Raw genomic sequence first — 13,479 nt, forward strand, 5'->3', positions numbered from 1 at the left:
CTTTAAATGTCAGGCCCGCAACAGTGTTGCGCAACATTTTCCAAAACTCTTAGAACAATCGTACGAAAAAAATATATATACTCCAATCTCTGCTTTCAACAGTGACAGACATAAGTATTGCTTAATCGCACCTAAAAACCTGTTACACATCACAAATTTATCTTCAGGGATATCAAGGTAGGTGAAAAAAAAAAAGCTTAACTAAAAAATATGTAGAAGCTCCTAGAGGTCTTTCTCTCTCCTCAGCTTTAGGTCCTCAAAAGCACTAGTCTTTGACAAGAAAATCAAGCAAGAAGACCCAGAAAAGCTTGAGGAGAAATACCCATTTACAATAACAATGGAGCCTTCTACCGGGAATCAGAGATTTGCAGCCTGAGTCAGAGCATGTCCACTACCACCATTAGCAGAGACGACGATGAAGAGGTTCATCAAGGAGTGAACAGGTCTCCAATGAAATTACCAAACAACCAGGACTCATTAAGCCAAAGAAGAGACCGGGTCGTGGGTAGTTGCAGCAGTCCCACATCGACTCCAAACAAAAACTTCAATTTCTTTTCCTTTATAAATATCTTCACCCCTCCCTTTCATTGGATCGATGTTTTAGGGTCTAGTTGCATTACTCGTTCAAGTTTTAGCTGGGCTACCCCTGGGTGGGCTTTAAGTTGAGGATTTTATCGTTTTAATCTCTAAATAGTTGGGCTTTTAATGAAAACCCCTAAAGTTGGAGCTTCTAATTAAAGTATCTTAACATTTCTTTTTGGACGCATTCAAATTTTCTTAACTCCCTCATGGCAAACCCTAGCCCTTCAAACATCGACATTAGCGAAAACGAGGAACTTCAACAGGACCAACAAGATTGGGATTTTGCTAAGTACCTTGCACAACTGTTAGCCTCGAGTTCTAATCACAACGCTGCCGGAACTGCTACTCAAACAGAATCGAGAGGTGTGGCAGAGGAAGGTGGAGAAAAGCGGAGAAGAATTGGAGGACCCAAAACGTCGTCGTGGGTTGGAACTGGCAGCCCAGAAGGCTCTCAAGGCAGTGAATGGAATCGGAGTGAAATCGATGGCCTATTTTGCTCTATCTGCTTGGACGCTTGGACCAATGACGGCGATCATCACATCAGTTGCCTTCCCTGTGGACATGTATACGGCATGTCTTGCATAACAAAATGGCTACAGCATAGAAGTTCCGGGAAGTGTCCTCAATGCAAAAAGAAATGCAAGTTGGGGGATATTAGGAAGCTTTTCGTATCACGGGTTGTTTCTGTTGATGAAGAAGCACGAGATAGGATTCGGGTACTTGAGGATAAATGTACTTCTCTTGAGGAGAAGGTTGCTGAATATGCTAAGAAAGAAGCTGAACGGCTACAGAAAGACACTGAGTTTGGAGCCTGTTTGGGAGTGTTTCTCGAAGGTCTAAAAGTCCAACCCTTCACAAATTTTAAAATATAATTTGTAATTAATAATATTAATAAGTCTGTAGAAGTTGTAGAGTTATCCAATACATTGTCTGAGTTTCGTGTCTTGTGGTATTCCTAGCTATGAGTCGATGCCAATAAGTTGTAGTGGCTGCATCAGTTGTGGATGTGGTGGTGAAAGCCTAAAGGCATCGAATGAATGTTATGAGAATTTCCATCAGTAATCTTTAGTTCGATTTGATCCCCTTCTTTCGAACAATATTCACCCACTGCACTTCCATTCCAACAACAAAGCCATCAATGGACTTTGCTACGATTATACAGTTGATCACATAGGTACAAGGACGGATCTAGGAATTTTACTAGGGGTGGGCTAATTTTTTATTTTTTTTATTTTTTATATAAAGCAATTGGCATCTCTACCGCAAGTGCGGGAGACTTTTCCCATCACGCGCGTAGTTCTATTTATAATTTTTTTTAAACAATTTTATGCGCATAGCGCAATTTAAAATTTAATAAACAAATCTTAAATTATAAAAACTTAGCCGTAACAATTAAAATTGAAAATTAAATAAAAATAAAGAAAGGAACTTACTAAGATTGAAGAACAACCGAAGATACATTGACACAATTTTGAAGAGGAAGAGAGTCACTTCTTTTTTGGTTCTCTCATGCTTTTAGCCAAAAAAAAAAAAAAAAATCGTTTGGCTTGGATTGCTTCCTAGTTGGAGGCTTTTGTTCTATTATTTTGGTTGGTTTTTTTTGGCTTAGTGGATTCCTTATCCACTCCTTGTATGTGGGACTAAAGATGGCTAAGTGGGTAGCCTTCTTTTTATATTAGAGTGATAGGCTGACTTATGTATAGAGGGATAAGCTGGCTTCTAAAATTCCTAAGTTAGCCTACACCTTTAAGCCTATTTACTAAATCAGGATTGGGTTGGAGGGGCTCCAGCCCAACTGTAGATCCGTCCTTGATCACATACTCACTTGTGTGGTGCTACCTTTGTTAGAGAAAGATTAATACAACAGATGATCAGTTAAGATGGTACTACTACCAATCATAGTAATTAAGCTTGGTATCCAGACTTGTTTTATCGAGCTAAGTTCTCGGATTTAGATATTAAAGATCATGCATGATCATCCAATCCAAGTTTATTTAGGGACTGGCTAAAACTAAAAATTCATCCATTGTTAATTTTTGTAGGTTTTTGTAGTTTACAAATTACAGAGTACTCCCAAGTGTACCTAATGGTTGGCAAACTCGACCACTTTGCATATGTAAATGCTGATTACAAAGTAAATGATGTTTAGGGTATGTCATTACTGACCTAATGCCATCATAACATGTCTTGTTTTAAAAGTAGTTCCTTTTTGGAATTTGACTAGTACTATTTCGAGAGTTCAGATGAAGATTATTCTATGTTGAAGGTTCTTAATTTTTTTTTTAATGTACTTGTAATTTTAATCGAAGTTATAGTGGAAAGTACATAAATTTTTGGATTTGGCGTTGCATTATTATTATTTTTTCAATTTGCCTCTACTAGCTAAGGTTTACTACAATAACTGTTTATTGGTTTGTGAATTTATTTTATTGTTATTTCATTGTTTGAAAAAAAAGGGATTTTAAACACAATTGTGAATTCTATGGAAATCTTGAATATGAAAATATTATTTTGCATGAAGAGGTGGAGTGTGGGTGGGGTTTAATATCACAAGAGTATGGAAGCGAAAAAGAAAAAAAACTTAATAACAACACCTAATTTGGACCACAATAACGTGATCTGTATCTTATTCTGACCAACTTATTTTAACCACGATGAAACTGTAACTTTTGTTAATACTGGTCACAGAAGGAACATTGGCTCATATTGAAATTTTCTAGTAGAGACAAGAAACCTAAGACTTGCCTAGGTATTAGATTTCAAATCATTTTAAAAATAATATTGCATTTTTTTTTAAGGATAATATTGCTAGCGTATAATATGCAATGAAGGAAAATACAAGAAGGAAAACAAAATACATCGCTTAAAGAGAAAGAAAGAAATTGTTTAAATTGGAAGCTTCTAGAATATAAAGATAGCAGAAAAGAAGCCTCTAGAAAGACTAATATTATCGAGTGAGGGGAGGATATCCTCTTTCCCACCGGAAACAGGAATACTAATCCAAATGGTAAACTACCTCAATCTACCACCGCCACCCTTCCCCTATATAAACAAATAGAAACCCACAATTCTCATAACAACAAGAAGAACAAGCCTCTTGACCAAACAGAAGAACAAGAACCGAACAAAAGATCGAGAAGAAAGTCAACATGAACATGGAGCCTCCAATGTGCGCAAAGGGCTGTGGCTTTTATGGCTGTGTCGAAAACAAGAACATGTGCTCAAAGTGCTACAAAGATCATGTAAAACAAGAGAATCTCAATGCTCAGTCGACCACGGTGGCTTCATCAGTGGAAAAAACTGATCTGGGTTCCATCGCTAGAGGAATTTCCTTGCTTTCTTTTCAAGATTCAGATGATTCAGTTTCTAATACTAATACTAGTGATATTGATAATAATAGTGGATCAAAGAAAAACAGGTGTGAAAGTTGCAACAGAAAGGTTGGAGTGTTGGGGTTTGAATGCCGTTGTGGTGGAGTGTTTTGCGGAAAGCATAGGTATCCAGAAACACACTCGTGCAATTTGGATCTCAAGAAGGCTGGAAGAGATGTTTTGGCCAAGCAAAACCCTCTTTGCAAGGGTGACAAGCTGCAGTGCAGGATTTAGAGACAGAATATCAATATTTTGCATGTTATATATAGCTAGGCTTCAAGACTTGTATTTTGTGCACTTTATTTTATTAAATATAATAATGAAGTAATTGAACTCGGTATCCAGACTTGTTCTTGTACCTGTTCTAGTACCTTACTAAGTTACCGGATTTAGATAGCAAAGATCATCTGTGATTACATGATTGATTTTGGAAATAGAAATTGTTTGGCTACGTGATTTTTATTCTATGCCAATACATTATATTACACAGAGTTCGAGTGATGTTTCTCTTACAAAGAACCGGACACAATCGACACGACATTGTTACAACGGTGACCAACGTTTTCAAATTTGATCTTATTTACATGTGATCACTCTTATTACAGTAGGGAGATAGTGCCAAATACAAAACTGCTTCGAGGAATATGGCGGAAAAATTCCAGACTTAACGCACAGCATCAGGTTGCCTTTCTGGTGACGAAGCTTCCAACTCCGGTAAAATCTTGTAGGATTCATACAGCCTACTTAAAGTGGGGAATTTGGACTGCACAAAAAATAAAGAAAATAAAGAAAAACCAAAGTCAACTTGCATCTGTATTCTGTTTCCTTAGTTCATGCCATATTGTCATTTACTTGTGGGAGGCAGAATGTAGCAAATATATAAGGACCCAAATAAGGAAAATGCCAGCAGATACCAAAGAAAATTATGTGAGAAAAATCAATACCTAACCCTGTTTTTCTGCATAATTAAGACACTCACATATAACCAGGCCAGTCTTTTAGAGGAAGGGAGGGGGGAATAACTATAGAAACAGTTGAGAGTTACGCCTAAAGTTGTTGGATAATATTTACACAGAACACACAGTTTAACAGTGAACAAAATAAAGTTAACAACCAAAGCAAAGAACACGGAAGCGGACAGGAGTTTACCATGTTAATGTTGAACCTTGTAGTAGATACAGCAATCTGTGGAGCTAAGAACACATCAGCCTGCAATTAAAACCCTTTAGTTAGTCAGAAAGAGCTCAAGCGGCGGGAAAACAAAAATCTTCTATTGCTTCTAAAACTTCAATTAAAAAAAAGCCCATGCACATAGACATCCAAGAATCATGGAGATATCTTATTGTCACCATTGATGTCATCCACCAATATGTTGGGTTAGAAAAATTGTTGTCAGCTCACATTGGTTTAAATAAAAGGAATTAAGATAGGATTGCAGTTAAAGAATTGTAACAAAGAATCACAGAGCATTCAGAAGAGACCATATACACTTCATCTCCTGTGGCATATCTGCTAGCAAAATCCTTCAGCAACATCTCAAGAGCTACAGATGAGAAATAAACAAATAGAAAATGTAAGCATCAACTAGTAGCACTCTCGAGTAGTTTCACATCATGCAAATTAATATACATGTACTTTTATATAGAAAAGCTTTAATACAAGCGAAAAAACAGAGTTATTTAACACTACCAGACATAAATGCATCCTGGTATGCTCTCCCACACAAGCTGCAACTAATAAGTCAATCATCAAGTGATTTTGCATATCAAATTATCTGTTCATTTGATCTCTCTCATTAATTTGCAGTCATACTTGCACATAGGAGACATAATAATAGGTGAATTGTCAATCTGCAAGTGGCTGTTGATAGCGTTGCTATCATAAATCAGTGCTAGAGATTACAGAAGTTTAGGAATCATAAGGATGTGGTTTTGTAATGACATGAAAGAAGTAATTCCCATTGCCAAGGACGACTATTATCAAATGGGGCCTCAAATTGATCATTGCTGCTAAAAAAAATTCTTATCTATCCAGATCCAACAACTGCATGGCCTGATATAAAAGAGGTGCACTGGCATCCTTACTATTAAATCTTACCTTACTCTAAGATCATCAAGGTAGCTATAATATGTGGATGACTTCATCTGAAATCATGCATGACATAAAATCGGAACTATCTCTTCTTTTCCCTCACTTCTGTATTAGTGTGCACTTTTGTTATGCATGTGTAAGAAAATTTCAAATAAACAATGAGTATAATCTTTCTCATGCAAAACCAGTAGAGAAGCACATTTAGAAATTAGAATATATTACACAACAAGGCTACAACATACGACCAAACTCCACTTCATGGTGAAAGCTTCTCCTAATAAGTAGTACATGCAGAGAATTTATAATTAAAGGAATGAACATGTGCATGCAGATAATCACTCACCGAGTAAGCCTTTTTCTATATTCAACTGAGCAAATGATAGTGACTCTTCAGGACCAACCTTTTCCTCAAGATGTTTCTACACAAACAAATGATAATAGAGTATATGTAAATACAAAATCAAGGATGAATACATAGGTATGAATGTAAAACCAAATTTCATTTTATATATGCAGTACAAAGAAACAGAATATACCAGCACCGACAACATGTGAAGAGGCTGTATATTAGAGTTGATAACGCTTGCAGCCTGTGACAATATTCACTAATTGGCAACTCAGCAAAAAAACTAAGTCCATGAAGAATTCAATCTTAACTTCTATAGAGGCTTCACCTTTCTCATTACCAGAACAAAAAAAGCGATTTACATCAGCCTGCGACATGCTTTAATTGAAGAAAAGAAAAAAGGACATGCAAGCAAACCAGAAATTTTAAAAAAATATATAGGGGCTTTTGACCCCATGAGAGACTTGTTTGCTAGTCAATTTTTAGTTGAGAAACTTTTTTATACCAAATTCTTTAAATTTGATAAGGACTTCACATTTAGGACCAACTTACCTGGAGATTAAGAGCTTTTAGCCGAGGGTCAGCAGGCAACAACGGTCTCTGTGGATACTTGTCCTCCAGATACTAATTGAGAATCACAAGAAGACATTGTACTCAGATAACAAAACAAAAGAGACATAAGTAAAACCTTCACAAACTATACAATGATGGTCAAATATGAAGTAGAACCTAATGAGAGGCCTTCAGGTCTATGGTAACTTGGCTGCAGATCACATGAACGAAATAATTCAGTTTCCAACAAATTACACTAACCTGTAATATTGCGTGGGAGTCTGACACCACTATGCCACCATCGACCAACACCGGGACAAAATGAAGAGGATTCAAACGCTTAAAGTCTGCAACTCACAGATAAAAACAAGGCTTAGCTTATCAACTGTTGGAAACATAGGCACGATATATTATGTTGTCAAATTGTGAATCATTACTACATGTTGAATAAGCATCCACCAAATCAGAAGATTCAAATTAACCGTCTAACAACATATATAGAACATGAATGGCTTGTAATAAGCATAACATCGCTTCAAACCCACCTGGACTGAACTGCTCTCCTTTTCTTATGTTCACTGGTTTGTACTCGTACGGAAGTCCTATACATTCAATTAACAACAAATGAACAAAACCAAAAACAAGTAAATTCAATTCAATTAATATTCTAGACCAACAAAAACAAATTTCCCTAAACTTGAGTGAAATTAATAATGATTTTTAATTTCTTATAAATAAAAAATTGACAGAAACAAACTAAAAGTCCTATATAAAAGCAAAATAAAACCTTTAAGACTTAGAGCGAAGCGGACGCGCCAAGAGCAGGAGCTCTGCCAGTAGGAGTAGAGCAGGAGCTTTGAAGAAGAAGACGATGATGAATTTTCCGACTTTTTCTTCACCAAAATTAGAAACCAATAAATTCATTCATACATAAATAAATAAAAGAGAAATGGAAATAAAAATTGAAAATGTAGTGGTACCTGCTGCTCGCTGCTGGCTTCCATGGCGCTGCTTGTCTGAAAGCTCTCAACAGTAAAGTCTGAAATCTCGGAATCAGATTAGTAAGTCAAACTTTGATTTACTGCGACTGTTTTCCTTTTCCGATGAGCTGTCTATGTTTATTAAATTATTAGCTATAATTTTTTTTGGTAAGTAATGTTTTCTAGTTATTCTCCTCTTGGCCCAAAAAAACAAATTAAATTTCCCTCCCAATCTCAATGTGTAATTTTGCAGGATAATTTCACTTAGATCCTCTGTGGTTTGGCGTAATTACAATCAAACCCCACAAGTTTTGGAAAAGGTTATATGGATTATCTTTAATTTGTTCCTTTTCTTTCGGGTGAAATATATGGGGAAAATCAATTATGGTCATTTGAATATTTAAATAAAGCTAGTACCTCCATGCTGCAAACTTGACCTCGGACCACTGAAGTACTTACCTTTGTTGTGTTAATTCCATTTAACAAAGGACATTTAACCATTTACCAACGATCAACCTAATCCAACTTACCCCCGAACTAAAAAATTTATCAATTTAGCATCTGAACTAAGAGAGGTGTATTCAATTAAGATTTTAAAAGAGTTAAATGGAGTTATAAAGTTTATAAAGTTTAATATATTTCAATTGATTTCTATCAACTCCACATAGAGTTTGATTAAATTCCTAGATTGATTTTAATGGTGTTTGTTTGAGTTTTATTATAAATTTTAAAAAAGTTTATTAGAGTTCTAAATTATTTTTTTGGGGTTGTTTATCATTTTTCTAGATTTTCAAAAGAGAAAAGTACATTTACAAAAACATTTTGTAAAGAACTTCCAAACCATATGTATCCAAAGGAAAAAAAAAAAAAAAAGGCATCTATATTGTTCAAATGTGCAACCAAATAAGGATTTATGTCTGCATGTTTATGAAAAATGCGCAAAAATAAAAACATAAAAGTAATTTCATGCAAAAAAAAAAAAGATAAGTAAACTATAATTCTAAATGCATAAAACGAATAAGTATCTACTTCATTGCTCATCTTTGACTCCCGCCATTCATAACATCTCTCCACATATCTGAAGATATCTCAACCCTCCATTGGTAATTAGCATTCTCGCGTTGTTGTTCTTGGGTTTGAAAAACTTGGTCATAATTATTTCCCTCATTTTCTGGTGATGATGACGAAGCTGAATGCTCTTTATCTTCTTCAATAGGAAATTCATTAGAACAACTCTCCTTGCGGAGAAAATTGTGCAACCCTACTTCTGTTGCTATCAACAATATCTTAATAGTTTCAAAATCATGCTTCTCTAATTCTTCGTCGTCCATTTCCTCTTCTTCCTCGATTTCTTCATTCCATAGTACTTCATCTACTTCTTTCATCTCCATTAATAACCAAAAAAAAAAAAAAAAAATCTAAAGTGCACATATAACATTGTAACACAAGCAATACTCATAAGTTAAAACAAATATGAAGACTAAAATATATAGATTTTAACATTAAAACTATATATATTACAACAAATCTGAAGATAAAACTGAAAAAGCATAAAGGCACATAAAACACAAGCAATACTCATAAGTAACACACATAAACAGTACCCAAATAATTAATTCTAGGCCAAAGTTCAACAAATTCCAAACTAATAAAGTCTTAACACTTCTCCAAAATTCCAAACCAAAGTCTTAAAATATTTTAAACTAACATGATAAAAATAGTTTTAACCAAAGTTTCAACATAATCTAAAATGGTAAACATAATCTAAAAGAACCACATTCATTCCATAAATGAATTCTCTAATTTCACCCTTACCTTTAGATTTTTTATTATTTCATCCAAAGTTTCATCAAAATTGACACGTGAGTATCACGTGGGACAAATTTGGAGGGCAATTTGGAACTCACATGAGTGGAACCCATATCAAAGCCAAATCATATCTATCTCCTTTAGATTCCCCAAATCAAATTAGGGATGCAACTTAAAACATTTGATATAGTTAAGAATTTAGACTTTATACCCAAAAAGATCGTATATTTGGCGTGGAGAAAGTCATAAACGTGTGATTGTGGTTAGACACTAGGTTGGGTTGAGAGAGGCGACTGCTACAAAGATGCCTCTGAAAGTCAGAGATGGTGGGGAAGCTCCTTTTTATAGTAAGTGACTTTTTCTCATTTTCTCTTTTGTGTGATTCCTTTATCTTTTCTCTTCTTTCTTTTCTTCGATTTTTTTTGTCTGGGTTTGATATCGTATTGTAAGGACATAAAACAATTAAGCATGTGATAGTGGTCTTATGTTTGTCGTGTGGTTGATGACAATGTATGCATAAGATGATAGTCAAGATGCAGATAAGGCCTCTATGTATATGGGGGGTAATGTGCATTGGATTGACGGTCAAGATGCAGATGAGGCCTCTATGCTGAAGTTATATAGTTATGTTGTACACTTTGGATATGACTTGAATAATATTGACTACCCATTTCAAACATAGGACAAGGGGTTGGGTTCAGTTAAAGGAAGACAAAGATTACTTGGCAGCCATTAATTTGGTTAAAAGTAAACACATTTTTGCCTTATACCTATATGAGAAGATAGTAGTTGACCCCATATGAAAGTGAAACAATTTTCTTACCTAACTCAAATACTGAGTTCAAAGATGCAGATGTTAAGGTTGAAGATGTGGGGGAGTATGAATCAGATGTTGAAGAAGAAGATGTGAGGGAGTATGCTAACGTTGAAGATGTGAGGTTGGAAGAACAAGAAGAAGAGTATGATGGAGGAAATGGTGATGCTGAATATGTTGAGAAAGATGTTGAGGGTAATGGAGAAAAAGTTGAAGATGGTGAGGAAGAAGAAGATATAGAATACAGAGAAACTGATTTTGAACAAACTGACGAGGAAGATACAATGCCTTTCATATGTATGTGGTAATTAAGGAAGTTGATGATAAAAAAGAAATAGGTGAGGTTGAGACTGATGAGTATGACACAGAGGATTTTAAAAGTCTGAGTGAAGGAGAAGAGGTTGAAGTAGAAGGTAGGAAAAGGGGACTTAAAGCTCCAAAGTTCAAGCAATACAACAAGGAGCATGATTTATTGGATCCAAAGTTCCATATAGGGATGAAATTTCCTACAATTCAGGACTGTAGACAAGCTATTAGATATTATAGTATTGCATATGCTAAAAAAATAAAGTACTTGAAGAATGAGCCTTATATGGTGAGACTTGTTATGATGATGCACCCAAAGGAAATGAAGAGTCAATTAAGACAAGACTGAGGATGTGACCAAAAAAAGATAAGGCCGAGGAACAGGATTTGAATTAGGCTTGTCCATGGATATTTTTTGCTTCATTGGTTGGCAAATGACCTACAGTGAGGGTCAAGACCTACAGTCCAACCCACACTTGTGGTAGAGATCAGACAAGTAGGTTTGCCACATCAAGTTGCTTGGCAGACAGGTTTGATGGGGAACTGAGGTTAAATCTGACAATGTCAGTGCCGGATTTCATGTAATTAGTTAGGAAAAACTGTTGCCTAGATGTCTCTAGGGATCAAGTGTACTAGGCTAAGCAACAAGCTAAAGACATGATAGAATAGAGCATTGCAATCAATATGCTCGGCTATGAGATTAATGTGAGGAATTGAAGAAGCAAAATCTAGGAAGCACAATTCTTGCGAAGGAATGATCCCATTTTTTAGAGGATTTACATATGTCTTGCTCAGTTAAGAAAAGAGTTCATAAATGGGTGCAAGACAATGGTTGGGTTTGATGGGGCACACATTAAGAGGCTTCACCCATGTCAAATACTAAGTGTTGTTGAGATTGATGACAACAATTATGTAATAGCATATACAATTGCATAAACTGAAAGAAGAGTTATATGGACCTAATTTTTAAAGTTATTCTTCAAGGATGTTGACATTACAATAAGTGGGGTTGGTTTGGTGTTTATCACAAACAAACAAAAGGGGTTGGGCCAAGCAATTAAAAGCTTAACGTCACAAACATTTGAACCAACTACACTCCAAGTCACCAGCAGTTCACTAATGTGTGGATGTGGTCATTGCCACAACCTTGGAACTGTAAGAATGTGAAGGTAAAAATTCCAACATTGGAAAGTTAGAAAACCTTGCAATGGCTTACAAGGAGTTGAGCTACTCCCTCCCATAGCCAATTGGTTTTGGAGTGGAACCTCAACTTCTTTCATGGTATCAGAGCTAGGTTAGCCCACTTATGAAAGTCTAATGGCCACACGTGCTCCACGTCACCTAATATGTGTTATTCATATGTTAGGCTTGAAAATTCACCACACGTGTAGGCATGTGAGAATGTGAAGGTAAAAAGTCCCACATTGGAAAGTTAGAAAACCTTTCAAGGGCTTATAATGAGTTGGGCCGCTCCCCCCATTGTCAATTGGTTTTGGGGTGGAATCTCAACTTCATTTATTATATCATAGCTAGGTTAGCCCACATGTGAAATTCCAACGGCCACACGTGCTCCAAGTCACCCTATATGTGTTATCCATGTGTTAGGCTTAAAAATTCGCCACACGTGCAAAGGCATGTGAGAATGTGAAGGTAAAAAGTCCCATATTAGAAAGTTAGAAAACCTTGCAAGTGCTTATAAAGAGTTGGGCTACTACCCCCCCATTGCCAATTGATTTTAGGGTAAAACCTTAACTTCCTTAAAAGACCACTCACAGAACCAAGTGCTCAAAACAGCAACAAATGGCAGTACAATAACCTTAAGGTTCTGTTTACTTAAAGACTTTCTATCCTAGTTAACAACATGATACAACTGCAAGAAACAAGGCAACAATAATGTAACAAGAAATAATAATTGGTAAACAAGGCAACCACAATACCGAATTTTCAAGGAGTGCGTGGATCGAAAGCAATATCAAGACTCTAATATACAGTCTAAAACTCAAACATGTTCACGGTTTACAATTCACATTGCAAAATGAAACAAGTGCATCAAAGGAAAGAATTTTCAGTAATTAAGATTTGAATTTGAATACGAGAGTCCTATAGCAACAATGACTTGCAAACAACATTTACATGAGGAAACGTGAGTAGCCTATGAATTCGAGTCATATATTAGCAACTATGTACTGCAAAACAGCAATTAGAAAATGAAACATAAGCATCCTATGATCCTATAACAACCATGTGCTGCAATTACACTCCAGGAAGATGAACAACAACATGAGAAGCATACCCTATAAAAACAGCAGTAAAATTCAACACCAATCTTCGATGTAGACGATTAGGGGCAATGGTGGAGGGAGCAGGGCTAAATCCTCATGAGCAGACTATAGCCTTGACATCCTTTTCTGCCATTGATAAGTGAAATTGGACGATAGCCTCTTTGTTTTTTAGGAAGATCATGTAGACTCCATTGTTGCTCCCAAAGAACACGAGTGGAGTAAAGGAAGCAATTTTAGCCTTGAAGACTGTATAGGGGGTCCATTCCCAACTCAAAGGTTCTTTTTGCACAAGAAGCATCACAACAAACTTGTATTTAACACGGTTCTAATTGTCACAAATTGCAAA

At 35.8% G+C, this 13,479-nt stretch overlaps 2 protein-coding genes across 2 annotated transcripts; one reads left to right on the top strand and one right to left on the bottom strand.

Moving 5' to 3' along the window:
• LOC18786368 (zinc finger A20 and AN1 domain-containing stress-associated protein 9) lies at positions 3,374-4,293 on the top strand. Its single transcript, XM_007219477.2, has one exon. It carries the CDS (start codon positions 3,732-3,734, stop codon positions 4,185-4,187), a length of 456 nt encoding a protein of 151 aa, XP_007219539.2. The 5' UTR covers positions 3,374-3,731; the 3' UTR covers positions 4,188-4,293.
• LOC18786088 (glutathione S-transferase zeta class) lies at positions 4,393-8,094 on the bottom strand. The gene is made up of 10 exons (XM_007218471.2): positions 7,923-8,094; positions 7,730-7,835; positions 7,488-7,544; positions 7,204-7,289; positions 6,943-7,014; positions 6,581-6,634; positions 6,388-6,463; positions 5,435-5,496; positions 5,103-5,162; positions 4,393-4,716 (listed from the first exon to the last, which is right to left on the bottom strand). The coding sequence occupies exons 1-10, from the start codon at positions 7,944-7,946 to the stop codon at positions 4,618-4,620; spliced, it is 696 nt and encodes a 231-aa protein (XP_007218533.2). The 5' UTR covers positions 7,947-8,094; the 3' UTR covers positions 4,393-4,617.

The sequence above is a fragment of the Prunus persica genome, chromosome G2 (assembly GCF_000346465.2).
Source record: "Prunus persica cultivar Lovell chromosome G2, Prunus_persica_NCBIv2, whole genome shotgun sequence".
In the NCBI taxonomy this organism is placed as follows: domain Eukaryota; kingdom Viridiplantae; phylum Streptophyta; class Magnoliopsida; order Rosales; family Rosaceae; genus Prunus; species Prunus persica.

Coding starts and splice junctions, on each gene's coding strand:
- LOC18786368 (XM_007219477.2), top strand. CDS start 3,732: ATGAACATGGAGCCTCCAATGTGCGCAAAGGGCTGTGGCTTTTATGGC.
- LOC18786088 (XM_007218471.2), bottom strand. CDS start 7,946: ATGGAAGCCAGCAGCGAGCAGCAG. Junction 6,464..6,580: donor TTCACATGTTGTCGGTGCTG/GTATATTCTGTT, acceptor TTGTTTGTGTAG/AAACATCTTGAGGAAAAGGT. Junction 5,163..5,434: donor CAGGAGATGAAGTGTATATG/GTCTCTTCTGAA, acceptor TTTTAATTGCAG/GCTGATGTGTTCTTAGCTCC.